At 49.0% G+C, this 27,382-nt stretch overlaps 1 protein-coding gene across 1 annotated transcript in view; it reads right to left on the bottom strand.

Moving 5' to 3' along the window:
• Positions 1–15,522, bottom strand: part of EFCAB5 (EF-hand calcium binding domain 5) — a 58,157-nt gene extending 42,635 nt beyond the window's left edge. The window contains exons 1-4 of the mRNA XM_015422030.1: positions 15,047–15,522; positions 14,468–14,624; positions 12,167–12,227; positions 6,769–6,839 (exon numbers count right to left, since the gene is read on the bottom strand). Of these exons, the coding sequence (XP_015277516.1) occupies positions 6,769–6,839; positions 12,167–12,227; positions 14,468–14,624; positions 15,047–15,522 (765 nt within the window). The remainder of the gene's footprint in view (positions 1–6,768; positions 6,840–12,166; positions 12,228–14,467; positions 14,625–15,046) is intronic.
• Positions 15,523–27,382: the final 11,860 nt, after the last annotated feature.

Raw genomic sequence — 27,382 nt, 5'->3', positions numbered from 1 at the left:
GTGCTTGAGTCTTCTGCAGCAACCCCACCTGCCTTCTCCGGGAGCTCTCCTGAGTGCTGCAGAACCACAGCCTGCTTCCTGTGCCCAGCTGCCTCTGCTGGACAACTCTGGGCGATGTTCTGTGTGCACCGCCTGGCTGGAACAGGGACACTGCTGGCCTGGCTCCAGTGCCTGTTTAAGATCACTGCCTCCTTGTAAAATTTGCAAAAAGATCAATAAGAGACTCAATACTTAAAGCATCTACAGCGACAACAGTTAAAATTCAAGAAGAGGAGATAAAAATATTGAAAGATGTCCCATTTGAAATACGCAAGAAAAGGAAGCAGTACAGAAATATTACAGCATTCCTCCAAAAGAACAATGTCCAATACAGATGGATTTTTCCAGAAGGACTTATATTCAACTTTAAGGAGAAGAAGGAAAAGATTGACTCTCTATTAAAAGCAGAACTCTTTCTTAAACAGCAACAATCTTCAACCAAACAAAGAAATGGAGCAGAGGAAGAAAAGGCAACGGAAAAAGACAAAGAACAACAGAAATCCGATACGGATAGTTCATCTTTTACAACTACTTCCATGTCTTTGGGTGAAATCTTTGACTATGACTCGGATTCAGATTTAGGAGTTACAGCCCCTAAAACGTTTAAAGTAAATCTCCCCTGTCAAAAGAAGAAGAAAATCAAAGCTAAGAAGAAATCTAAGTGAAGATCTGAGATTACCTATGTTGACATTTAACTTACTTATACCTCAACCAGATGTGATGTAATATCAAAAATGCCTTTATGTTCTTTCTTTTTGAATACTTTTATTAGATTTTAAAGAACTGAATGAAATTTTTAGCATGTAGACATATACTTGAAGCATTTGATTAGCCTATCAAAAGTTCTTGTTACTCTCTTTGTAGTTTTAGTTTTGTAGGGTATAGTCTTTGTAGTGTGTAGGAAGAAAAGCAATAAAAAGTATTTTTTTTAAAAAAGATCACTGCCTCCCACAGCTGCTGCCTGCTTCAGCAAAACCCAGAATATAATGTGGAAGCAAAGGGGCCAAACTACACAGAAGGCTGAAGTCCTGTGACTGGAACTCCTGACATGCAATTTGGCCCTAGCAAGCCGCTGTGTGGGGGGATCAGGGCCACAGCTCTGCAGAAGGGGTGACTACCACTGTTCAATTGTTTCCTCAAACTGAAGATTTGGACGGCATCTTTTCCTTCCTCCCCAGTTTAGGCATTAGCATGTCCATCTTTGATGGCTACTAGGGCTTAAAGCTGTGTGTGTGGGGGGGTAGGCTTTCCGATTGGGAAACAGCATTGAAGAAGGCTGATGCTCCCCTTTCCGCCCCAATCTATGGTGAGGACTCTGTGGCTGCTTTTCAGAGCCCAATTAATCAACTGCAGTCCAAATCAGAAAATCCCGCTTCGGTTGGTAGGTAGAAGGAAGTAAGAAGATCTTGCCTAGATTTTAGATTCAGGTGGGCAGCCGTGTTGGTCTAAAGCAATAGAACCCATGTTTGAGTCCAGTGGCACCTTTAAGACCAGCAAAGTTTAATTCAGGGCATAAGCTTCCATGTAACCAGAATTAAACTTTGTTGGTCTTAAACGTGTCACTGGACTCAGACTTTGTTCTGTTGCCTGGAATTTGTCTGTGCAAAACTTTGGAAGTTGCACTGCTGGAAAGCAGGCTGGGTGAAGCTGTTGTGGCTACTTATGTTGTTTTTTTTAAGCCCCCGGAGGGGATTTTTTATTATTTTTTCCACTACAAAAACTACAACAGAAAAAATAGGGAGGGTAAACTACATATACAGGATAAAGGAAATAGCCCACTACTAACTTCTGGAAATAGCCATTTATATCCAATTGAGTTTGTCTGAAGAAAAAGCACAAGTTCTTTGTATTTCTTTCTCCGTTGTCGTACTTCAAATGGAATATCCTTTAGCGTTCTGATGTTGTTTTCCCCTGCTATCAGGGGTTTTCCAGCAACCGCTTTCAGGATTGCATCCCTGACATGCCTCTTCGAGAATCTTACTACAATTTCCCCAGGCAGATTGTTTTTCTTTATATATCCTGAGTATGATCTATAGACCACGTCCATATCATTAAGTAACACTTCTGCCTTCATTTCTGTCACTGGGGCCAATAGTTCACTCATCACTTCTTTAAGATTCTCCCCTCTGTTCTCTGGCACGCCCTGAAAACGCAGGACCATGTTAGCCTTATCCATTTGAACTTGCAACAGCTGATCTTCCAAGGAAGTTTGTTTCCTCTCCAGCTTTTGCACTTTCTTCTTCACTTTCTATTTAGTTGCAGCCACTTCCTTTACTTTCTCAGCATCCTGCTTCATTATTTGTATCATTTCATTTATCTGCGTTTGTTGTGCAGTAATGCCTTGAGTAACCACGGACATCTGCTCTTTGAAGTTATTCAGCTGTTCCAGTAGAGGGCGCATGTAATCCGCTACAGCCTTTGCCATCTCACTGGTCACATCCGGTTTTGGGCTCTCAAACCCTTTCACTTTCATAAATCTTTCTTTGTCCTTCTTCCCCGCCATCTTTCTCGATTGTTTACTTTTTGTAAACTTTTTTGAAAGTCTCTGAATATGCCCCTGGTCGCTTAGACTCACTTTGGTAAGTACTTCTAGTCAGTTTCCCTCGTGTTTTCTTCCACTCCCCCCCCTCATTCGCTCAAAGGTTTGTGCGCTTAGGAGGCGTCCCTCCCCCGCTCGCTTTTTTCCCAATCGGTAAAGTGGGGTGGGGAGCTATCTTTTTCTCTTTAAACGCTTCGGAATTGACTCACATTCATAAATGGTCCTTCAACCTTGCTTTCATTTTGTTTCTGCCGCGTGATCTCCTGCGCTTGACCCGGTCAGCGTTGCTAAGCCCATTCGGTCTCACAGCATGGAGAACCATCGGAACAAAGAGGCGCCTCAAGTCTCCGGCATTCCACCGTCGAAGAGGCGACCACTTTAAAGTTCCATGGCCAGGGTCTCTTCCCCGGGCGCCTGGGGGGGGGGTTGCGAGCCAGCGCACCCCCTTCTTTGGCTGGAGCGCAGCTTCACCCCCGGGAGGTCCGGGAGGTGAGTTTGCTAGCGCGCCGCCATAGACCGGAAGTCCGCGGCTACTTTTGTTGAAATGGAAATGTAGTATGTTCTTTTCCCCTCATCCCAGTCTCTTATTCACACCCTCTGGCTACAAGCCAGCAGGAAGGTCAGCTTTGTTTCAGTGGACTTAGTTCTTGATTAATGCTCCTCCTTGACCACGATCCAGCACAAAATCCCAGTTGTCCACAGGGACACAGTTCCCCAATTGAGCCCAGCCTGGTTGGGAGCAGCTCTCCAAGGACTTGGGTCAAGACGAAGCCTTTCTCTGAGACGTTGCACCGTGAACAAGCTCAGGGCATGCCTGGCTTCAGAGTGATTTCCTCTCTCATTCATGGCTGTTCACAGACTTAAATGTACGATATTTATCTGGGTGCATTTCAGACTCCTTGGACAGATAACAATAGACTTAAAGGTTGCAGAAGAGTTTCAGAGGGAGACTCCAGGGAGAAACTGATGAGTTGAAATTCATTTGCAGATCTGACTCTAAGAAGAGCCCTGCTGCATCAGACCGGTGGTCTGTCTAGTCCAGCATCCTGTTTCACACAGTGGCTGTCAAGTTCCTTTGGAGGGCCAACAATGGGACCTAAATGCCGAGACCTTGCCCTGAGGGTGCCTCCTGGCTCTGGGATTCAGAGGTTTAGTGCCTCTGAATGTGGAGGTTTCCCTCAGACACCATCCAAGTCACCGACTGGGATGCAACCAGGACTGGGGGTGGTTAGCTGGCTGCAGAAAGAACCTGGGTAAGGAGTCCCACTCAGCCCTACAGGGACTCCTGCGCTCTAGAGAGAGATGATGGTTTCCAGGAGAGAGACTCTGATTGTTGCTTCTTCAGTCCAGGAACTTTTGGCACCCTCGCCATGTACTGCAATTATTCTGCATCATCTCCTGATCTCCACTTTAACAACACGACAAACTACAGACTTTGCGCTGTTCCACCAGACCTTAAGTACCCCCCTTTGTACTTTTCATCCAGCCTGATGAAGAGTTTTAGGGAACTAGAAAACGTGTGTTCATTGTTTTGTGAAATTGTATCTGCTCCTAATCGAATAACATCACACCACTGTTGTACGTGTGGTGATGGAAAGCGCCGTCAAGTCACAGCTGACTCATGGTGACCCTGTAGGGTTTTCAAGGCAAGAGACCTGCCGTTGCCTGCCTCTGTGTCACACCCCTGGTATTCCTTGGAAGTCTCCCATCCAAATACTAGTCAGGGCTGGCCCTGCTTCGCTTCCGAGATCTGATGAGACTGGGCTAGCCTGGGCTATCCAAGTCAGCAGGGCTTTTTTGGTAGCAAAAGCCCAGCAGGAACTCATTAGCATAATAGGCCACACCCCTAACAGCATGGCTCATTAATATATTAGGCCACACCCCATGCCTTCCCTTGGCTTGCCTGGGAGCCCTGTGGCTGTGTGGCGCCTGGGCAAGCCTCCCCTTGAAGGGAAGGGAAGGCAGTTTAAACTGCCCTCCCTTGGCTTGCCTAGGTGTCCTGCGGCTGTGGGGCGCCTGGGCAAGCCAGTCCTTGGACAGGCTGGGGGAGGCATGGGGAGGCATTTAAATCCTTCCAGGGCCTCCTGGCCTCCCCACCTCAGCATCGTCAGGGGGGGTCGCTCTCCAGGCCTTCCCTCTGTAGCCAGGTACACAGAGGTTTTGACTGTAGTGGGCGTGGCCAACTCTGAAGCCAGCCGGAACGCCGTTCCTGTGCGTTCCTGCTCAAAAATAGCCCTGCAAGTCAGGGTTGTGAGCAGAAAGGTCATTGTCCTTTTTGCTCACATTCATCCTCCTCTGCTAATTCATTGGCCGTTGGAGGTAGATTCTGTATTCTTTGGACTAGATCTTGTTTTCAATCATGCACTGCAGTGTCACAGGACGTACCTCTTTGTCCTGAGAAACTAGGCTCTCTGGCCTCTTTGCAGTAACCGGTTCCCCCACACGGCCACCCTCCTACTGCTGTTTGTAGCTTTGGGACTGCCTGCTGACAAGAAGCCACAAGAACTCAGGAGTTTGGGACTCCTTGTGATTCCAGCTCCGTACTGGAGCGGTGGTCCCGGTCTTCATCTGAGTATGTCACTTGCCCGACGGTTAATAGAGATGCGTTTAGAACGCATCCTTGAGCTGCAGAGTCAAGTCGCTTGATTCAAGTGATGAATGGGCTTCTCCAAATGCCTGTGATTCTGGATAATTGTCTTAATTAGAAGCAGTCACTTTGAGGAGGAATTTTCAGACCTCTCGCTGCAGGCTTAAAACAAGATTGACAACTTATCTTAAAAAAAAATACCTTGACAACCCGTTTCTCTACAGAGCATTAAATGGATGCCTCTCAAAAGCCAAGGGGTGGAGCAAGCGGTTGCCTCCACTCGCTATCAGCAGCAGGGCAGTTGCTTCAAACCCTGCCCTTTGCTTTTGGAGCACGCCCTCCTCGGGCACAGCTAAACTGAAGAGGCAGCCTGCCCATGTGCGGTAGTCCAAAGATTCCTCCTCACATTCTGTTAGCATAGCTTGGCATGGCTCCGTCCATCTCGACTGGCGCTGGGATCTTTGCAGACAAACGCTGGCCATTTTCTTTTTTACGCTACTCAGGGCAATACTGCAGAACCTCCTCTGGGATATTCCAGGCTTCTTCTGTGAATTGGCTAATAGAATTTCAGCAGCAAAAAACAGATGCTGTAGGAGCCGTGCTAATTGTGCAATAACGACAGTGCCAGCAGAAGAGCGGGAGGGGGAGGCGTCTCCCGAGTGCGCAAGTGGAAAATCTGAATTAATGGGTGACCTGGAACTGCTAGACTCACTTGAGCTCCTGGCTTGCTATTTGGTGATATTTCCGTAGCTCCTAATAAAAAGGTATGACACAACTGTTGTCGTTGATAGGATCTGTTTCTCAAACGCCCCCCTGACAATTCAGCCGGGAAGAAAACAGACCCTTGTTCTGGTACCGGAGGGGTAGGGTTGCCAGCTCCAGGTTCAGAAATACCTGGAGATTTGAGGGTGGAGCCTTGGGAAGGTGGGTTTTAGGGAGGGGAGGGAATCTCATTAGGGTATAATGTCATATAGTCCACCTTCCAAAGGAGCCATTTGATCCAGGAGGAATACGTGTTTTAAATAAATAATAAATAAGCAAGTTATGTAGCCTGGAGATCGGTTGTAATTCGGAGGGGGGGTGTTTCCTAGCCCCCACCCGGATTTTGGCAGTCCTACGGCTGACACTATCCTGAGACAGCATACAGGGAGAGCCTAATCCTCCCGATGTTACACTTGGGATGGGAAAGGAACAAAAGGGTGGAACTAATGCTGTGATAGAATGGAAACTTCAGGTTTGTAACCCTCAGGCTGGGAGCTGCGTGCAGCTGCCTGTAACCCGAGGCTGGGAGCTGCCTGCAGGGGAAAACTTGCATGCAGGACCTCTTTCTACGACCCACTGGTTTGCCCCTAAATGTCCTCCTCCCAGAAATGAACTCTCATTGGGCATTTGCAATGGAGAATCAACAGGGGTATGTGAGGGGGCCAAGCTCCCCTCTCTTCTGCCAACCTTCCCCCTTTCTTCCTGGGTCCCCATTATCTTAGCAAGCATGGGGCTGAGACCAGACATGTTTGCCAAGGGAGTACCTCTCTTAGAGCAGACCGAGATGTGATGGTGGTCACCCATGTCACTCTTGCTCAGAGGAAGCTGCATTGCTTCTCACCTCAGCAAATTCCTCTTCGTTCAGTTTCACCTCTAGTGTCTCTATGGTTTCCAGAGACCTGGCATAGAGTCCTGTGGCAAAGGAAGGAATATGATAGTCAGTGCTAAGCAGCATCCTGGGAGAACTGGGCTGTGTTCTGTCCCTCTGGCATGGGAAGCTCCTCCTCCTTTAGGAAGGAGGCAAAGGAGAAATCCCGTCCTCTACTTCAGTGCTCAAGTTACAGGAGTCCCATTTTGCTTCTCTGCATCTGGGAAATGAGCAGCTGTCAGGACAGGGTGCTGGCCTGCAGCACATGTGCCACCAGAAAGATGTGGAAGCAGGAGCGCGGCTTGGTTCGGTAAGCTGCCCTCCTTGGCCACACTTTACTTCTGCCACCTCCCTGGAAGGGAGGCAACCCCCCCCCCCCAGAAACATTCATTCATTCATTCATTCATTCATTCATTCATTCATTCATTCATTCATTAAACCAGCATAAAACACAGAGTAAAATATGCCAAAGCTATCACCCACAGTTGTTAGAATTACAGATAGAAATATAATACTTGTACATAAGGGATTATCAATAATTTCCCAATAATACATAGAAATACCCTGTATGAAAAGGTTCTTGAGAAAAAGATATAGAATAAAATAAAGGAATATTACCTTTTAAAATCTATAAAACTATATATATTAAATTGACTTGTGTCATACTTTGTTTCCTTACTTTCTTGGATGTTCTGTTGAGTTTTGCAGGCTGCTGCGCAGAATTTTGCACAAAGTGCAGGCACCTGCGGATTTTCTCCCAGAAGCAGCAATTTAACATATCTTGGATTTGAACACCCAGGATTTCTATTGAGCAGGGGGGGAAATATACTTTGAACAGCTGCTGTGATATAAAGAGCAGTGGAGGAGGACATGTTCTGTTGTTCCTATCTCACCTCTGCCACAGGGGCATAGTCTTTCATTCAAAGGAATCCTTTTATATCGCCCTGCTACTACCGCTGTTGGGAGGGCCGGCCATCTGGTGAGACTAAACGCTCTCTGAAGCCCACCAGAAACATTCTGTGAACTTAGGCAGATCATGAGAGGGAGGGGAGGAAGGGCTGCATTAGTGCTTAGTTCTTGTGGCCCTTTCTCACACGCCCAGGGAAATGCTGATTGCCATTTTGTGGTCAGGAACCAATTTTTCTCCAAGCCAGTTTGGCTGGAGATCTTGGAGGTTTTTTGTCATCTTCTGAGCATGGAACAGGGGTCATTGGAGGTGTGGGGGGAGGTATTTGTGAATTTCCTCCATTGTGCAGGGTGTTGGTCTAGATGACCCTGGAGGTCCCTTCCAACTGTATGATTCTATGATTCTTTACAGTACTCTTCTCCTTTTGCCCTGATCTTCTCCCAAGGAGCCTAGAGTGAAGGTTGTCTGACTTAACTCTCACAACAACCCTGTGGGATGGGTTAGGCTGTGAGAGTAAGACTGACTCCAGGCTGAATGCAGATACGGACTAGGGTCTTTCAGGATGAAGCCTGGCACCCTCTCATCCTTTGGACAGGAGCTGTGATTGGGGATTTTTGCTTGCTTAAAGGGTTCAGTTAATGTTGGGCTCCTGGCATTGCAAAATGGTGCTTGCAAATGGAAACAATGGTGCCTGGCTATGAAAATGCAGGGTGGAGGCTTTCCATTCCCTTTCCACAAGGAAACTGGTGCTGTTTAACATGCAAGCTGGTCTAAGACTGAGAGGCAGTCCTGGGGAAACTGGATGCAACAACTATCTGGTTCTGCTTTGTTTCTAGGTAGAGAACCACTGATGAAGTGGAATCATGGACAGACCGTTTCCACCCACCTCAACCAGCCCATGTGCTGAGACCAATGGGAAAGGCCTTTCTACTGGAACCTGCTTTGTCTGATTGGCAAGAAGAAGAAGGCGAGTAGGTTTTTATACCCTGCTTTTGACTACCTTAAGGAGTCTCAAAGTGGCTTACAATCGCCGTTCCCTTCTGAAACACGTTGATGTGGTTAGTTGAACTGAAATTTGAGTGAGAGCTCTATGATCACATTTTATTATCTGATTTTATTTTGTGGGAGTTCAAAAATTGTCAGCCACCATGAATCTCTGCAAGGCAAAACAGCAGCATACAAATTAACCACGATAAATAAATGGCACCAGAGTGTGTATCTGCGTTAACAGGAATGGCTGGGTTCTCTGGTTTGGTCTGAGAAGCATCATTTCTAAAGCCCTTCAGATCCTCTATAGGCTTTTGAGGTCAGGTGCAAGGTCACCACCATCAAGGATAGCACACCAGGCCCAGGGTCTATAAAGAGAGTGCCGGCATTTCTGTGGGATGTCTTGAGAGAAGATGTAGCACGCTACCACTACAGGGAACCGCGAGTCGAGTTATTCTCGCTTCTGCTGCCAATGAGAGAATCCCCAGCAGAGTTCATTTACTGCTTGTTCCCGAAGACATTCATGGGCAGTAAATTATCTTTATGCAGCCATAAAGCATGGCGTTCTGCCTGCTTAGTGCATTGGGTCCTACTAAAAGGGAGTCTCCAGGAAGAAAAGATGGCGCTGTACCCAAGGAGGTGCTCTGGAATAAGGGCAGGCAACAGATGACCCCAAGCAAGAGAACTCCCAAAGAAACTTTAACCATTTTCTCTCCCTGGCAGATTGGCAATGACCCTTTTTTCCTTGCTTTCATCCTTCCCCTAAAACACAGGGTTTGTCTCACTGCATCTCAAGTTGATCGTGCCCGAGACATTAAATCCTGCCCTGAGCCTGCCTCGGCGGGGAGGGCTGGATATAAGTCGAACAAACAAACAATTTATTTAGGGAATATTTATGACTTTCAATCCAGAGATATTATATGCTGGTTTCTATATTCTCAAGAGGAGAGTGGCCCTTGTTTCGCTCCACCGTGCGAACAACCCTCTGTGCGTGCTGAAGCCTCTTTTGCACCCGACACTGCGGCTGCGATCCTCAGGAGGAAGATGTAAGCTGCTTTGGGTCCCCACTGGACAGGAAGGCAGTGCATACATGGAGAAGCACTTTCCTGGGAGCAAGTCCCACTGAATACTACTGGGCTTTCCTCAGAGTAGACTTGCTTAGGATTGCTCCCTGCGTAATCCGGGTAAGTCTGCAACACATGCTACATTCCATCTGAAGACTCTTCGGACTTCAGACTTGGGCTTCCCCACCATGCCCTGAAATAGCTTTTCTCTTCTCCCCCAACATTTTTGTGTCTTTCTTTTTGCACTGGACTTACAGTCTGATGAAGGCAGCGTTCACACATGCGTGAGATAATGGGAGGGGGGGGAGCGAGGCTATTTGCTCCGCAGGAGTTTGACCCGCATTTGCGCGATCACACAGTCCCTGGGAACTGCAGGGGCAGCCCGCCACTGCGTGATCAGACACAAACGCGGGTGAGTCGGTGGGGTTTTTTGGCCACGTATTTCTGGTGCGCTTCAACGAGGGATTGATGCTTCGCATCTCTGCACTGAGTGCTCCCTATGCAGTGTGCGATGATGTGCAGTGCATACTGAAACGGGGGGGGGGGGGACAACGGCATGGAGTCGGGATGGCCTGATCCGACCATCCCGACGCCATGAGACCACGCTGGCACAATCACACAGGGGAAAGTCCATTCCTGGCCCGTAGCAAACCTGTTTGCTACTGGAGTTGCCCCGGTGTCTTTTTACTCCGCTTCTGCAGCGGAGCAAAACAGGTTGCCGAGGGGAGCGGGACTCAAACAAACAAACAAATGCAATACCTTTATTGGCATAAAATATCAAATGCACATGCAGCATAGAGCCTCAAGATAGGCTGGAGGGGTACCACATTCCGAATTGCCTTAATATGAGCCTCTCCTCCTAGATACCTCAAAAAAGAAATTTGCTGCAGGTTCCAGAATTTCTATATTATGCAAAGACAATAAAGAACTACTTTTATGCTCATCAGATTGGCCCAAAAGGGGGTCCAACACAGGTTCAATATAAATAACACGGATGTCACAGTGGAATTTACAGTACAATAGCACATGTCCAATGGATTCAATTTCCCCCATCCCACAGGGGCACAATCTATCTTTATAGGGAATTTTCTTGAACCTTCCTGATAGAACAGCTGAGGGAAGGACGTCGAACCGCGCTAGCATGAAAGCCCTACGAAGATGGGGCTGAATCAGTCTTGTCAGGTATCCTGAGGAAATATGGCTAAAAGAAAGTCCCATACTCAAGGGAGAGCAATGTCTGTGCGCGGGACTCTTGGCAGATGTTGGCGTCTGATCGTGCCCTTAAAATCCGCCTGGCATTGCGCAGCTAATTCTGTGTGTGATCACAACTGAAGAGTGCTGGGGAACTCAGAATTTTGCCTATTGTATGATATTTTTTGATCAGTCCTAGTTCAAAGGTAGTACATGACTGTTATTTTTGGAGCCTCCGGTTGTAAGTGCCTTCCAGTGCTGCCTTTGTCCTCTGTTTATGGTGCACCTTGGTTGTAATGATTCCAGACACCTTGGAAAGTGACTGCGGGGTGTGTGTATGGTTTTTATTTCTGTATTCAATGTCTGATTTCCGGCTGGGCCAGCCAGCGCAACACCCTGTCCTCCCTGGGGCCCTTTCCCCAGCTGAAGTGCAAATGGCTGTTTGGGCCGCTGACACCCCCCCCCCCAAAGTGAGCGTGTGCTGCAGGGGGGAGTCAGACTGGCCTCCAACAGCACGTCATTTGTGGTCAAATGTTCTGGTTCAGAATCCCTTAGACTGCTGTGAGCCTCCCGCCTAACCGGTTTGGTCAAGCCAGCCTGATGTTCTCTCGTGTGCCATCGTCATCCTTCTGTGTGTGCTTAAGAGCTGGCGGAGGCAACTCACAGAAATAGAAACAACACATTAAAGTCAGTAACGTGAGTTGTTAAGTTTCAGTGATGAACTGCGACGCGCTGCTTTAATGGCTGTCGTGCAGTGGGCAGAGTCTAAATCGTCAGTAGATAAATGCTGGCGAACGGGGGCCCGAGGGCAGCTGGTCTCTGCCTTCCCCGGGGGAGCTCTCCCAGGTCCTGACCTTCACCCTGCTCCCGGATCCCACTGCTGGATGCTACTCATTCGAGCTCAGACTCTTCTAAGCTGTGCTCAGTGCCACACTGAACCATTCTTTGGGTGGGATTGTGTAGGGGAGCTGTGAGGCTGATGGTCCTGTGCTTGGAAGGGGGTCAAACTACCTGACCAGCCTTTTGATGAAGCTGGCTGCTTTAAGGTATGCTCTGGAGTTTGTGTGTGTGTGTGTGTAAATCTGGGCACTGAGCATGCCTAGGGCTTCCCATGTTTGCCCTGTGTCTTCTTTTGACTTTGGGAAAAAAAATCCTCAGGAGCATTGGCTGTGCAACCAAAGGACAATACGTGTAGCCACTCCAGCGACTGCTTTGGTCTTACCTTCTCTGGTGTCGGTGGGCAAAGTGTGCATGTCCAGGAATGACTTCAGGGCACTTTGGGCCTGCAAATCAAAGAGATGGTTTCAAGAGCCAGCTCTGCAAGCCCCTGCTTTGCCCAGCCAGGCTCTGCAAGAAGCTCGTTGGACAAGAAGAGGAGGAGAGGAGGAGATTGGATTTACGCCCCGCCCTTCACTTGAAGTCTCAGAGCAGCTTACAAACTCCTTTCCCTTCCCCTCCCCACAGCAGACACCCTGTGAGGTGGGTGGGGCTGGGAGAGCTCTGACAGAAACTGCTCTTTCAGGAACAGCTGTGCCAGAGCTTGTGACTGACCCAAGGTCACATCAGCAGGTGCAAGTGGAGGAGTGGGGAATCCAACCCGGTTCTCCCAGATTAGAGTCCGCACACTTAACCACTACACCAAACTGGAAGAGATGCAAGAGATCAGAGAGCAGGTCTCCTGATGTCTCCAATTTAACTTAGGAACAGATGTGACAAGGAAGGGTGTGGCCTGACCTGGATGGCCCAGGCTAGCCCAATCTTATCCGCTCTCAGAAGCTAAGCAGGATCAGTCCTGGTTAGTACTTGGATGGGAGACCACCAAGGAAGTCCAGAGTCACTCTGCAGAAGGAGGCAATGGCAGAGCCAGTTTGGTGTCGTGGTTAAGTGCGCGGGCTCTAATCTGGGAGAACCGGGTTTGATTCCCCACTCCTCCACTTGCACCTGCTGATGTGACCTTGGGTCAGTCACAAGCTCTGGCACAGCTGTCCTTGAAAAAGAGCCGTTTGTGTCAGAGTTCTCTCAGCCCCACCCACCTCACAGGGTGTCTGTTGTGGGGAGGGGAAGGGGAAGCGAAAGGAGTTTGTAAACCGCTCTGAGACTCCAAGTGAAGGGCGGGGTATAAATCCAATCTCCTCCTCCTCCTCCTCCAAACCACCCCTGAATGCCTCTTGCTTTTAAAACCTTATTAACATCATCGTAAGTCGGCTGGGACTTCACAACACTTTGCACACGGTCGGGCATTTGCACTGGGGATATGATGTAGAAGGAGGCGGGTTTAACTCTTTCCTTCCCCTACTCTTTCCTGGATAAAAATCCTGTCCCTGTCAGCAGTGAGATCCCTGGAAGTGAACAAAAGCAGGCAACCCATCTCTCTTGGAGCCTGATTCCTACTCAAGAAAGGATCAAATCCCCTCTGGCCAGATTTGAATCACATGTACACACAAGCGACTGCTTTAACAGAAATGCAAGGTAATTGGGAAATCCAGCTATGGATCTCTTGGGGTGGATCCAGCAGTCTACCAGGGAGCCTTCCTCCAACCTAAATGGCTCTTCCTTCAACTTAAGAGCCAGCTGGAGGAACACTGCAAGGGCTGGAGGTGCACCGTAGCTCTTGCCTTGTCTTGCCTAGGGATAGGCTCTTGTCCTATCTTGCCAACACAATGTGCTTGGGAGTGGAAGAGTGCAGAGGGGGACACACCTTTGGGGAACGTTGCTGACCTACAGCTGGCAAACATCTGCCAGGGAAGCGGAATGAAGATGGTTTCTTTTAGCTTCATCTGTTTATCTCCCTGTCTCTGCTTTAGCTGGGCAGGGCATGATATGCATTTGGGAAAGAAAAGGCTGGGAAGGTCCAGAAAGGAATTAGATGGGCCGGGGAGATGTGAGTGGGAGGTGCAAAATTACGTGGTTCAGGGGTTTAATAAACTCTTTGGTAGAATTATTTTTGTGCGATGCTGGTTTTGCTTTGTGCACGCCAATGGAAAGGAAAGATAGCAATTTAATAAATATATCTCAGGCGGCAGAGCCCCTGACTTGTTTATGTGGCTCAGCAGTTTACTCCAAGATACACAGGAGAATGCAGTCTTTCCCAGACGGAATGGGATTTTCTTCTGAGTAAACAAGCCTAGGCTAGGGCTGCATGGTAGTCCCCCAGCATGAGTTTCCCCTTCTAGCAAACTCAGCTCTTCATTCCGATCTGCCTGCAACTTGGGTTCAGTGCTCCTAGAGATGCCTCCTCCACCCCACCCTGCTGCCGTTGACACTGCAGAGGAGAGACGGAAGAGTCTAGCAACGTGGCTTGCATGGAGAGGGGGCGAGATGGCATGGGGGGGGGGGAAGCGAACATTGCTGTCTGCACACAGTTGCCAACCGGGACTCTGTCAAGAGGGGACCTGGAGCTGGAAGGCATGGCAGCAGAGGGAGGCCCTGGTACTCTGCACTGCCATCAGTCCTTGTCCTTTTCCTTCCAGGAATGTTACTTAAAGGGAAGAGAAAAAGACGTCCTAATGATTGCCCTATTTACCATTGCAAGTGGGATCTGCAAGCTGGTATCCAGCGTCCATTCTCTGAACTGCACCGCCAGGGCCTTCTTGCGCATGGCTTTCACGCGATTCTTGATCTCTTCCACTTGCTCCCTCTGCTTGCGCTTCTCCTTGACCAACTCCTTCAGCTGGGCTAGCCTGTATGGGTACAGGTATAACTTGGGTAACAGTGTTCTGTGCACCTCGGCTTTTAGTCATGCTGGCCACATGACCATGAAAACGTCTTCAGACAGTGCTGGCTCTTCGGCTTGGAAACGGGAAGAGTTGGTTTCGACTAGTTTTCGAGCAAGGGAAACCTTTACCTTTATAACTGGGTTAGGGCAGGGTTTCCAAAACATCACTGGAGATTTACAGTTAGGGACATTTTCCATCCTTTCGTGCCCTAAGGACAGGATGAAGGATGAGGCAGATCCCTGGTCTGATCTTAGAGAGGATGCCCTTGGGATGGCTGTGCTGAAGAACACCCAGGAGGGAGTCAAGGGCTGCCAAACCCCCCCCCCTCTAGAAATCTCTCTCCCCCAAGATCCTTACATGGGATTTTGCCACTCAGACCCACTCACTTGTTTGGTGTTGTCTCTGGCACCTTCGCTTTCAGCTCTTCGGTGACGGCCTTGATCCCTGCTACGTAGGGATCTGGAAGTGCAGAGATGGCATAGGAAGGATTATACCTCATCAGGTACTCTCCCAGGAAATTAATGGGGTCAAAATTGGAGGGCTGCTCCTCCATCTCCTCGGTCTCCACTTCTAGCACCTTCTTCCTCTCTGCCACCTTTAACAGCTTCTCTACCCCGGGCACTAAGGTTGGGAGGAGTTTGTCGAGCAAGTAAGCCCGCGTCTCCAGGGTCATGGCCTCTTCATCAAACCATTCTCTGGACAGTCTATCGGGGAGTACTTTCTTCTCTGCCTTTTCTTGCTGCGCCTTGCTCTTGCGGAGCATGCCCACTTTCACATTCTGCAGATGCAAAGCCCTCGGCTGCACGCTGTCGTAGAAAATGGCCTTCCACTGAGCATCCGTTCTTGGAGACACCTGCTGCATGCCGGCCCGTGGTGTTTGCTTTCCCCTTCTCGCCAAGTGGTCCCAGAGGGCAGTCATCTCAGGATCCTCAAACGGCTTTTCAGGCTCTTGAGCCATGCTTCACTGTGCACATTAAAAACAAAAAAGGAACACATGTAGAAGGATTCTGCTCGATGGGTCCATTCTGCTCCCTGCCCTGTTTCTCATTATAGAAGGCCACTTTGGAACAGTTTGACGGTGCCAGTCTTTCAGGACCTTATGCACACAGGGTACAGAGAGTTGACAACACTTTTTCTCCCTCTCCCAGGGTACTAGAACTCAAGGGCATCCAGTGAAGCTGATGGGCAGTAGTTTCAGGATAGACAAAAGCAGGGCTATTTTTGGGCAGGAACGCACAGGAACGGAGTTCCGGCTGGCTCCCAAGTTGGCCACGCCCAGCAGGAACTCACTAGCATAATAGGCCACACCCAGCAGCAGAAACTCATCAGGATTGGCTACATTAGGGGTGTGTGCAAAGGAGTTCCTGCTACAAAAAAAGGCCCTGGGTTTTGACAACAAACAAGGTAAACAGAATAACAAGCAAAAGGTGGGTGTGGCTGGATGACCACACTTCTGGTAACATGGGGGTGCGGCCTAATGTGCGAATGAGCTGTGCTGTCAGAGGTGTGGCCTAATATGCTAATGAGTTCCTGCTGTTGGGTGTGGCCTATTATGCTAATGAGTTCCTGCTGGGCTTTTTCTACAAAAAGAGCCCTGGACAAAAGGAAAGACTAATTTATACAGAGAGTGATCAAAATGTGGAATTTGCTGCCAGAGGATGTTGTGATGGCCACAGGCATAGACAGCTTTAAAAGGGGATTAGACAGATTCATGGAGAATCGGTCTATCAGTGACTACTAGCCATGTGCCAGGAAGGAACATTGGGGGAAGGCCTCGGCCTCTATGCCCTGCTGTTGGCCCTCCAGAAGAACTGGTTGCCATACCTCCAAGCCAGGATAGGCATTACTTGCCAGATTTCTGAATGTGGGGGGTAATTGTTACATTTCGTTAAAATCTTTGGGGCACGGCCACTCAACCAGATCACTATCCTAGCTTCTTTTCTTTCCCTGTCATTCTCTACTGTGTAAATACTTGATTTGCTAGGGAGACTGTTTCTGTTCTTACCTTTTGGGGCAGGCAGCAAAAAAAGCAGTTTCTTCTCCGAGCGACACTGCAGATGCCTGGGAATTTAAGGCACACCCATCTGATTTCAGCTATCAAGAAACTTACAAGAGCATCCTAGGTCTCTGGCTCTTGGTGGAGGAACCGGGTCTGCAGAATTTTACTCTAGTGTATGTGTTCCATGTTGCTAAGCAACAATGCCAGGTGTTACCAGGCTCCTTCTGCTGCTCACAGAAGCTGGGGGGGGGGATCTCCCATCTTTAGCAAAGCTGTGGGGTGATGCCTATGTTTCCTTACTGCGCTTTCATCACCCGGGTTGTCAGAGTTTAAAACAGAGCAAAAGAGAGAGCTGCAGAAAGTGGGAGCATGGTGTCGCCTTTGGTGTGGAAGGCTGTGTGTGTGTGGGGGGGGGGCAGATGACATACGTAATCCACCCATGGGAAGTGGGATTATAGCCTGTTAGTGATTCTTCACACAGCCTTGGGGAGCAGAGCCGGAGACTTGCTAAAAGCCGTGCCCAACAGTTTTGGAGTCCGTCAACAGAAAAAGCACCGTTCAAGAAAAAGCAACAACCCCTTTTGAAAGACAAAGAGACTTCGGCTGGCACATTCTGCAGGGAGGATGGGGGTGTAGCTCCCCCGAGAACTTTTTGGGGGTAAAAGACTGAGTCTGTGAGCCGAAATGGACATTAGCCGGAGCTGTGCTGACACGAACCGCGCACCAGATGGGCCCGCCAAAAGAAAGCCACCAAAAAAGGGAAGACCTATCCCTGGCCGCCAGGATGGAAGTATCAACCCCGAAGGCTGCCGGAAGAAGAAGGAGCCGAGCCGGAAAAACAGCGAGCCCCACCACCTGGGTGCACTATGTGGCCGTAGATAGGGAAAGTAGACTTAGACTCCTATGTAAACCGCCCAGAGACCCTTCGGGGTCAGGGCGGTATATAAGCTGAATGTATAAATAAATAAATAAATACACGCGTACAGCTGATTTGAAAGCCTCGTTTCTCATTCTTCGGCGTAACAATGACAGGATCCAAAGCACTCCCCCCCACACACACACCTGACATCCATGTATCAGCCCACACTGCTTTAGAAACTCTCCTTGTTTTCCAGTGTGCTTAGCTGTGCGGTGTGGGTGGGTGGCTTCTCTGGCGCAAGACCGTTTTCCCATCGACTCTGAAGAACTGATGGCACAGCTCTTTGGACCTTTGCTAGTGAAAGGAGTCTTTCAAAGCCTCCTTTAACCAGCAAGGTCCAAACAGCCTTGCCAGCCTTCAGGTGGGGCCTGGAGATCTCCCCAGAATTACATCTGATCTCCAGCCTACAGAAATCAGCCCCCTTGGAGAAAATGGCTGCTTTGGAGGGGGGACCTCTATGGTATTATACTCGTAAGCTAGTCACGGACCTACTCCATTGTCCCAGAAACCCTGGGAAATGTAGTTGTACTGAGGGTCCCCTCCCCATTGGGAATAACAGATGCCAAGGGCACCTCACCCCCTCCCCTCCCCGGTGTGAACGGCAACAGAGGTGCATGATGGGAGAAGCCCATCTTGCTGAGCAGGTGAGGGAAGAGGGTTAAAGAGCCTCATCTCGGTGGGTGGAACCCTACAGGCCTTCCCCAATTAACCATTAAATACTCAATAAAAATAAGTTGCAGACGAGGTCTCCAGAGACCCCTGAGGGGAAAGTCAAGCACCGTTTCAACGTGAATTATCCATACAGCCATCTGTTCATCTACCCACCCACATTTTCCCACCTTGCCCTTATTCCAAGGAGCTCGGGACAGTCTGGCTTTCTGGTCTTGTATTTGATCCCCACAACAACTCTGTGAGATAGGTCAGACTGAGAGAGACTGGGCCCCAAGTCACTCGGTGATCGTGGTGGCTGAGAGGTGATTTGAATATGGTTCTTCCCAGCAGTATTCACTCTAAGCTGAGTTAGTGTGAGCTAGCTCACAGTTTTTTAGCCCCCAGCTCACATGTTTTTGTCTTAGCTCAGGAAGGATGGCTCCAGAGCAAACTGATTTATGCAGCAGCCAAAAAAATCGCTCATAAGAACATAAGAACATAAGAGACGCCAATGTTGGATCAGGCCAAAGGCCCATCCAGTCCAACACTCTGGAGGTCCACCAGTGGGGCCAGGACATTAGAAGCCCTCCCACTGTTGACCCCCCCAAGCACCAAGAAGACGAGCATCACTTGCCCCAGAGTCCCTATCTATACCTTGTGGTTAATAGTCACTGATGGACCTCTGCTCCATATGCTTCTTTAATTCCCTTTTGAAGCCGTCCATGCTTGTAGCCGCCACCACCTCCTGTGGCAGTGAATTCCATGTGTGAATCACTCTTTGGGTGAAGAAGGACTTCCTTTTATCCGTTCTAACCCGACCGCTCAGCAATTTCATTGAGTGCCCACGAGTTCTTGTATTGTGAGAAAGGGAGAAAAGTTCCTCTTTCTCTACCTGCTCTTTCCCATGCATAATCTTATAAACCTCAATCATGTCACCCCTCGGCTGTCGTTTCTCCAAGCTAAAGAGGCCTAAGTGCTTTAACCTTTCCTCATACAAAAAGTGTTCCAACCCTTTTATCATTCGAGTTGCCCTTTTCTGTACTTTTTCCAAAGCTAAAATATCCTTTTTACGGTGTGGTGACCAGAACTGCACACAGTATTCCAAATGAGGTCGCTCGCTCACAACTGTAATGCCAGTAGCTCACAAAGCAGAATGTTTGCTCACAAGACTCCACAGCTTAGAGAGAGCATTGCTTCCCAGTTCTAGTCCAGTGCTCTAGCCACTCTAAGGCTGCGGTCTCACACACACTAAATGATCCACTTTCAATGCACTTCCGAATTGGATTTTGCCAGTTCGCACGGTAAAAATCCAGTTGGAAAATGCATTGAAAGTGGATTGTTTAGTGTGTGTGTGCGACCGCAGTCTAAATACATTTCTCCTGCACTGTTGCCAAAGCCTGTGGGCAGCATTCACACATACACCCCTGCTAACCGCTCTCTGTTTATTTCTCCTCTACGTGCTCCCTTTTTAAAAAATGTGCGAACTTGCAGCTTCTCTTGCTGCTTTTGGCTGTTCCTTCTGTACATTTTGCTGGCTTCCCATTTTTAAAAAAGGAAAAAAAAATACAGAATGTTCTCAAATATCACTGGAATTCCTGACCATCAAGCCAAGAAATGTACTGTATATACTGTAACGGGCTTGGCTTGAATGGTGAATAGTTGTTTGTGGTCAAGTATACGGACAGCAAACAAGAGTGGAGACTCCTTTTTTTTCCAGGGGGGGAGAAAGGAACTTTGGGAGGGTTGGCTGTAAAGGCTGGGGCTGATTCAAGTCAGTCACAAAACTGCCCTTGCCTTATGTAGCGCTTGGCTGGTCTTTGGATGGAGCGCTGAACTTTATCCCAACCCCCTCCCCGGAGACCCAACAGCACTGGAACAGAAACAGGGCCAGCAACAAAAAGCAAACACTGTCAGATTTAATTGGGACAATTCATATGCTACTGGGACGTGATCTGCTCCTGTACCTTTAATAGAAAGAAGCGGAGAAAGTTCCCTGGGGGCTGGGAGAGAGTGGTGGTGGAACTGGCACACTGGGAAAGGAACAAAAGGAATAACGGGGTGGGGGGGGGGAGGCCCTGTTGAAGCAAGATCATCACATTTCTACGCTCTTCTTCTTTCAAAGTGCTCAGGGTGGCGGGTGGGATTCTCCCGCCCCCACTTTATCCTCACAACGTGCTGTGAAACAGACTAAGTGGAGAGAGGAGGGCTGGTCCCACAGGGAGCTTTCGGGGAAGAGTGAGAATTCAAACTTTGGTCCCCCCCCCCTTTCTGATCTGGAACTCTTAACTGCTGCAATACACCCGATGGCACACAAGCGTGAGGCAAAAGAGCGCTGCTAGTGTGAGAGAGAGGAGCAGATCAGATAAATACTGAGCTGCTCCCCCCCCCGGAACCCCCTCCCCAATAAATTATCCACTCTGGGACCCTCTCCTGGGGCTGGGTGACTGGTGCATCTTTGCCCTGGATGTACCTGGAACGATAATTTCTGTTGCTGAGATGCAGCACTCTGAAAGGAGGCTACTTTTATTGGCTCCTCTCTTTGGGGTAATTAGATAGGGTTTGGGATTTTCTTAAATAAAGGTTTCTACTTGCTAAAGGCAGCTTTCCTAGCAAGTTTTCCTTTGTGATGATGTTGCTCCTCCCTGTGTCCACTAGGAGGCCGCCGGTAATGCATCTGTGGACTAGAGGCCAGTCTCTACAGCTATGTACCATACTAGCTAAATAGAACTTCCATGTTCAGAGACAATGTATCTCTGAGTACCGGAGACCAGTGTTCCCTCTAAGCTGAGTTAGTGTGAGCTAGCTCACAGTTTTTTAGCCTCCGGCTCACACATTTTTGTCTCAGCTCAGGAAGGAGGGCTCCAGAGCAAACTAATGTATGCAGCAGCCAAATTGCTCGCTCACAACCTTAATGCCGGTAGCTCACAAAGCATAATTTTTGCTCACTGGACTCCACGGCTTAGAGGGAGCATTGCCAAGGACTGTGGGGACAAACGACAGGGGACACCTGCCTTCATGCTCTCCTGCTGTGCTTCACTGGCCATTGTTGCTAGGCTAGACTGATCCTTGGTCTGAACCGACAGTCTCACCAGAAGACCAGAGGAACGGCAAACACACCGGCCTGCTTTTCCTGCACCTGGGCTTTCAGCAGCAGCCCCTTCCACAGAAATTTAACACTCTGACAATCACTCCATCTTCATGCCCTGAAAAAGTTTTATCTGTTGAATTTCTGAGTGCTGGGCTGCTGTCCGATGCATAAGAGAAGAGAAGGCATGGGGGAAAGGCAGTCAATCCCTTTTTCGGCACAGATATCAAAAAGAGACAGCTGCCACCTGCCCCGTCCCCTTGGTGTAACCGATTAGGCCACTGCTTAGCCCCCTGCCAGTGCTTACTCTGACATAGAAGTGACACTTGCTGGGGGAGAGCCATATCCAGCGTTCCCTCTAAGCTGAGTCAGTGTGAGCTAGCTCGCAGTTTGTTAGCCTCCAGCTCACAGATTTTTGTCTTAGCTCAGGAAGGATGGCTCCGGAGCAAACTCATTTATGCAGTAGCCCAATCGCTCGCTCACAACTTTAATGCCAGTAGCTCACCAAGTAGAATTTTTGCTCACAAGACTCCACACAGTAGAAGGGAGCATTGGCCATATCATGTCTGACTCTAGGGGGCGGTGCTCATCTCCGTTTCCAAGCCGAACAGCCAGCGCTGTTCGAAGCCATTTCCGTGATCATGTGGCCAGCATGACTAAATGCCAAAGCGCACAGAACACTGTTACCTTCCCACCGAAGTGGTACCTATTTATCTACTTGCAATTTCTTGCTTTCGAACTGCTAGGTTGGCAGGAGCTGGGGCCAGAGACAGGAGCTCACTCCGTCATGCAGCACTAGGGTCTCGAACTGACAAACTACAGACCTTCTGGTCTGCAGTTCAGTGTTTTAACCTCTGAGCTACCGTGGCCCCCCTACAGCAGAATGAAGTCACACTTTCAACAGGATGTCTGGAGTCCACCAAAGAGGCCCTCTAGACTGGAGAGAAGGGGAAAACTCACCAGGGACATGGTTCAGTGGCAGAGCCTCTGCTCGGTATGCAGAAAGTCCCAGGTTCAATGGCTGGCATCTCCAGTTAAGAATGACCAGGCAGCAGGTGATGTGAAAGGCCTCAGCCCAAGAACCTGGGGAGTTGCTGCCAGTCTGAGTAGCATAGAGGACGGGCTGTGGCTCAATGGCAGAATCTCTGCTTGGCATGCAGAAGGTCCCAGGTTCAATCCCCTGGCATCTCCAGTTAAAAGGGTCAGGAAGCAGGTGATGTGAAAGACCTTAACTGGAGACCCTGGAGAGCCACTGTCAGTCTGAGCAGACAAGAATGACTTCAACGAACTGATGGTCTGATTCAGTATAAGGCAGCTTCATGTGTTCAGGAGTTGGTGCTCCTGTCACATCAGTGCGGTGAGGAGGGGGGGAAAGGTGTGTTTGGGAAATGTCTGCTTTCTGTGTGCCTCTAAGAGTCTGCAGTTTCTAGTTCATGGGTAGGCTAGCTGCTTAGGGCTGTCCATTGTTCCCCCTTTTCCACACAAGGCTCCTAAGCTTTTTACAACTGGGTGAAAACCAAACATTCAGCATAAGAGGTTCTTCTTGGCATGGAGATGCGGGTGATGCCATAACTCCGCTGAAAAGTCTGGACACAGCAGTGGCCACAAAGAAGAAGAGATTGGATTTATACCCTGCCCTTCACTACCCAAAGGTGTCTCAGAGCGGCTTACAAACTCCTTTCCCTTCCCCTCCCCACAACAGACACCCTGTGAGGTAGGTGGGGCCGAGAGAGCTCTGACAGAAAAGGCTCTTTTTCAAGGACAGCTGTACCAGAACTACGGCTTGCCCAAGGTCATCCAGCCAGGTGCAAGTGGAGGAGTGGGGAATCAAACCCGGTTTTCCCAGATTAGAGTCCGCGCACTTAACCACTACACCAAACTGGCAGTGAAACTTCACCCAAGAAGAGCCCTGCTATGTCAGAAGACTGATGATTTGTCTAGCCCAGCATCCTGCTTCTCCCACACTGGCCAAACAGATAGCCCAAAAGGCCCAGAGCAGGGGCCCAGAGAGGCCTCCTCTTGTTGCCGTCTTCCAGCAACTATTCTTCAGAGGTACACTGCCTCCAAACTTGGAGGTTCTATTCAGGCAACAAGGCTAACAGGCACCGATAGCCCTCTGTTCCTCTTCTTCCTCCACGAATTTATCGAACCACCTTTGAAATCCCGCTAAACTAGCGGCCATCCCTATGGTGGTAATATCCCGTGGCAGGGAGTTCCATAAAGTAATCGTGCATTGCTCAGAAGAGGTGCCTTCCGCCCAATTTCTTACCTGCCACTTAAATTAAAAAAAAAGGCTGCAAGATCTTCGCTAGATGATAAAAAAAGAAAATACAAACAGGGCGATCGTTAACGTGACGCTTTTGAAAACACATCTAAGGAAAGAGAGCGGGGGGGGAGAGAGAGGCTTGTCGCTGCGAGGCGGCCGCGCAAGGGTTAAATGACTGCAGGAGCAGCATTTGGGGGCGGGGCCCGCCGGTGACAGGTGGCGCAGGCGCGCACGCGCCTCATTGTGCCCGGCCGGCCCAACCCCGCCGCGCCTCAGTCGGCGAGAGACCGTTGGAGGGAGAGGAGTTCTTGCCGTCGACGTTCTCCGCCGCCATCCCCCCTCCCTCTCTTCCCCTCCGCCCTCTCCGCCACCCCCACCATGGAGTAAAGGTTCCCGGCAGGCCGGCTGGGGAGGCCCCGCCGCGCCCCGATGGCTCTGGTGACGGTGCAGCGCTCGCCTACCCCCAGCGCCACCTCCAGCCCCTGCGCCTCGGTGAGTGTCTGCCGCGAGGAGAAAAGCGCACGGGCGCTCCAGAGTCTGGCCCGCGCTTCTACGCATGCGCGGCTCCTCTCGCGACCGCCTCCCCCCCCTTTCCCTCCTCGGTATTTTGTCCCCCTCCCCCTACCGTCCAAGTGCCTCTCTCCAGGCCTGCATTGACAGCTGCAGGAAACCGTTCGTTCATTCATTCATTCGTTCATTCATTTCTCCCCTTTCTTTTCTCTTCCCTCCCCCGCGCCACGAGGTTAGAGCCTCTGTGATATTTTAGCCTGAATGTGTGCATCATTTTCTCTCTACGATAACATTAAAAAAAAATGGGTCGGGGGCTTCTCTACCTTCCATAGATTTTTAAAATAAAAGCGTTCGTTCATCCATTCTCTTTCATAATTGTGATTTCCTTTTCTTTTTAACGGTGCATTCTGTATTTTGATTATTTCCGAATTATCTATTCTCTCTGTAGGTATCTTTCAGAAATATATTTTGCTCTGGCCCTGATGTGTGCGGTGGGGGTGGCACACAAAAAGGGTACAGCTACAATGGGAAGGGTTAAATGGCTAGCCTTACAGCTCCTTCCCTTTCAGAATCCTGAGGGAAGGAGAAAGAAGGGCAGACTGTTAGTATACTGGCTGCAGCGGAATAGACTTGTTGTGAAGTCACAGGAATGGTTGTTATTGTTAATGGTAGTACTGGAAAGAAACATTGAAAGAATGCTTTGGGATAAGTTGTCATAAAAGGAGATATTACAATGATTGAAAATGGCTAAGAAGCTTGTGAATTTGAACTTGAGAATCAATCCACTTGTTTGTGTTGTTGACAGAATTGTCAGTAATATAAGGTGGAACATTTTAACATGTTCTCCATAATAAACGGTTTCTTTTAAAGGGATTTTATTTATTATTTATTTATCTAATTCATTTACATCCTGCCTTTCTCCCCAGCTTGGACCCAAAGCGCCTCACATCATTCTTCTCCGTTTTATTGTCACAACAACCCTGTGAGGTAGGTTAGGCTGAGAGAGTGTTGCTGGCCCAAGGTAACCCATTGAGCTTCCATGGCACAAGTGGAGATTCGAACTGGAGTTTCCCAGATACTAGTCCAACAGTTACCCATGTACTGGGGAGAAACTCGGAGTTCACAATTAGCTTAAGTAAAGCAGCTTTGTATACTCAGAGTTGTGCTTTAAAGAAAAGCTCTCTGATGGCAGCAAAAATGAGACGGGAGGGGGGCTAGTGAAGTACTCCATCTGGATCCACTGCCTACATAGAGGAGGCAAGTGCAGACTTTTCTGATACTCACCTGGTTTGCCATGGGCTAAAAATTCAAAAGGTCTTCAATGGACCATGAAAAAAAAAAAGAGAAAGCTTTTGGTCACTCCCTGCCAATTGACTGACTAGCAAACTGCCAAGCTCACCCTAAGTCAACTCTGTGACAGCCGTGTGCCCTCACTTTCTTATGCCTCTGGGCTTTGCAGCCTCTCCCTGTGGCCAGACAGGGAGCAAATTCTTCCCTGGGGAACTGAGAGCAAAGAGGTAGCCCCAGTTTTCCTCTATCACCTGGAACGAGGAGGTATCAGTCAGGAGGCATCACCTTTGTGCTTACAAGGAGTGCCCATTCAGAAGCAGTTGCCTCTGCTTTAGTCAGAAGCTCGGCTTGGAGTCTCTCAGCATTTTGTGGTTGGCTCTGCACACATGGTAACCATTTTAAAAAGCCAGGTCTTCACCAGTTTCCTGAATCTCAGAGGGTGATTGGTTTCCTTAGGAAATGAGCCCCACAGTGAGGGGGTCACAACCAAGAGCCACCCACCTCTCTTCAGGAGGCTTGGGCGTGTTCTTGTGTTGCTAGAGTTGGGCTTTCCTGGAGGGTCTTTAAATATATAGGGTGGCACATATTTTTACTGGGATTTAGGAACAACTCAGCACAGGGTTGCCGTCTCAAGCTGTTAGAAAATTCAGTCTGGGCACAGCAAAAGGTACATCTGGAAATTGCGGACGGTTCAGATTCTTAACCAGCAGTATTTTTCATTCAGCAGGGTGAAAACCTCAGTAGGCGTTTGGGCTTTTAAAATGACCTCAAGTTGTCCCTGCATCTTCTCATTAGACTATACGATGACCTTGGTTTTGTCCTGAATTTCAAGGGTTCCATTTTTCAGCTGCCTGTCCGAAGTGTCTGTTTGGGATGTTAAAAGAAGGGTCCTCTGTGCTTATTGATCTATTTAGGAAATTTCAGTGCCCCCTTTTCAGAGTTCTGCTCAGCTCAGATGCTTGCAAAAAAAGGGCACTGTCAAAGATCAGCATCTTGGGTCTGCTTCTAAATGCTGCTGGGGGTTGTTTGATGGTGCTCTTGGGTAAAGCTCTGAGGCGGACTGGGAAATGCCACATTTCTCAAGCTGGGGCCCATGAGGGTACTCTAGAGGGTCTGCGAGCTCTTTGTGAGGACAGAGGGTGAGCCCCTCTCATGCTCGCCTGGGTAATGTGAAAATGGAGCCCTCTCAGATTTCTAGGAATGGGGATGGAATCAGCATCCCCCCCCCTCTTTTGAAGAGCGGAAGGCACCATCTGCATCCACCTCAGGGCACTGGCCAGAAAACAGTCTGATTGGTTGCTGGCTATAGGAGGAGCTCTGATTGGCCAAGGAGTGGCAAGGAGCATCAAGGAGGTACAGTTCTAATGCACTCAGTTAAACTGATTTTTCACTCTATTTCCCATTGCAAAGGGTTTCATCACAAAGATGGATGAATGCCAGGACAAAACCAAGGTCATCATCCATGTACAATAATATCCAGCTGTGGAAATTTGAGTTTTTGTGAGGCTGGCCTTTTTCTACCTCTGTGAGAGTCTTCCAAGCCCCTTCCTATCACTGCTTGACTGGCCTCAGTTGAGAAGTAATTGACCAGTAGCGAAATGTCTTGCTCTTTCCAGCACAAAGTTCCTTCCAATTAAAGGATTCGAACTTGGGTCAGGACATGTAGAGACAACAGAAACATTTAAAAAAAACCCCAACCCTGCTTTTAAAATGTAGCTGATAGGGTTCTCCCTATATCGTTTTGAGGTAAGACAAGTGAGGGGGAACCTATGAGGACTTGTCAGGGGGCATCTCAGTTTCTCCCATATCTTCTTTCCTTCCACAGCAGCTTGATAGCCTGTCCTATTTCCCTACTTCCTTCTGCCCCATTGCGTGTAATTTTTGATCCACACTGTAGGTGCTGGTTCAGAATCAGATATAACAAGTGAGGAATCCTCGGGAATGTGAGCGGGGACCTCATTCCCCCCTGTAGCCACCTCCCCAACGCTATTTCCTCTTTCCC

This window comes from Gekko japonicus, unplaced genomic scaffold (assembly GCF_001447785.1).
Source record: "Gekko japonicus isolate JY-2015 unplaced genomic scaffold, Gekko_japonicus_V1.1 scaffold182, whole genome shotgun sequence".
NCBI classification, from domain to species: Eukaryota; Metazoa; Chordata; class Lepidosauria; order Squamata; family Gekkonidae; genus Gekko; species Gekko japonicus.
Note: the sequence above shows the minus strand (reverse complement) of the source record. Positions and strands in the feature narration are given on the sequence as shown.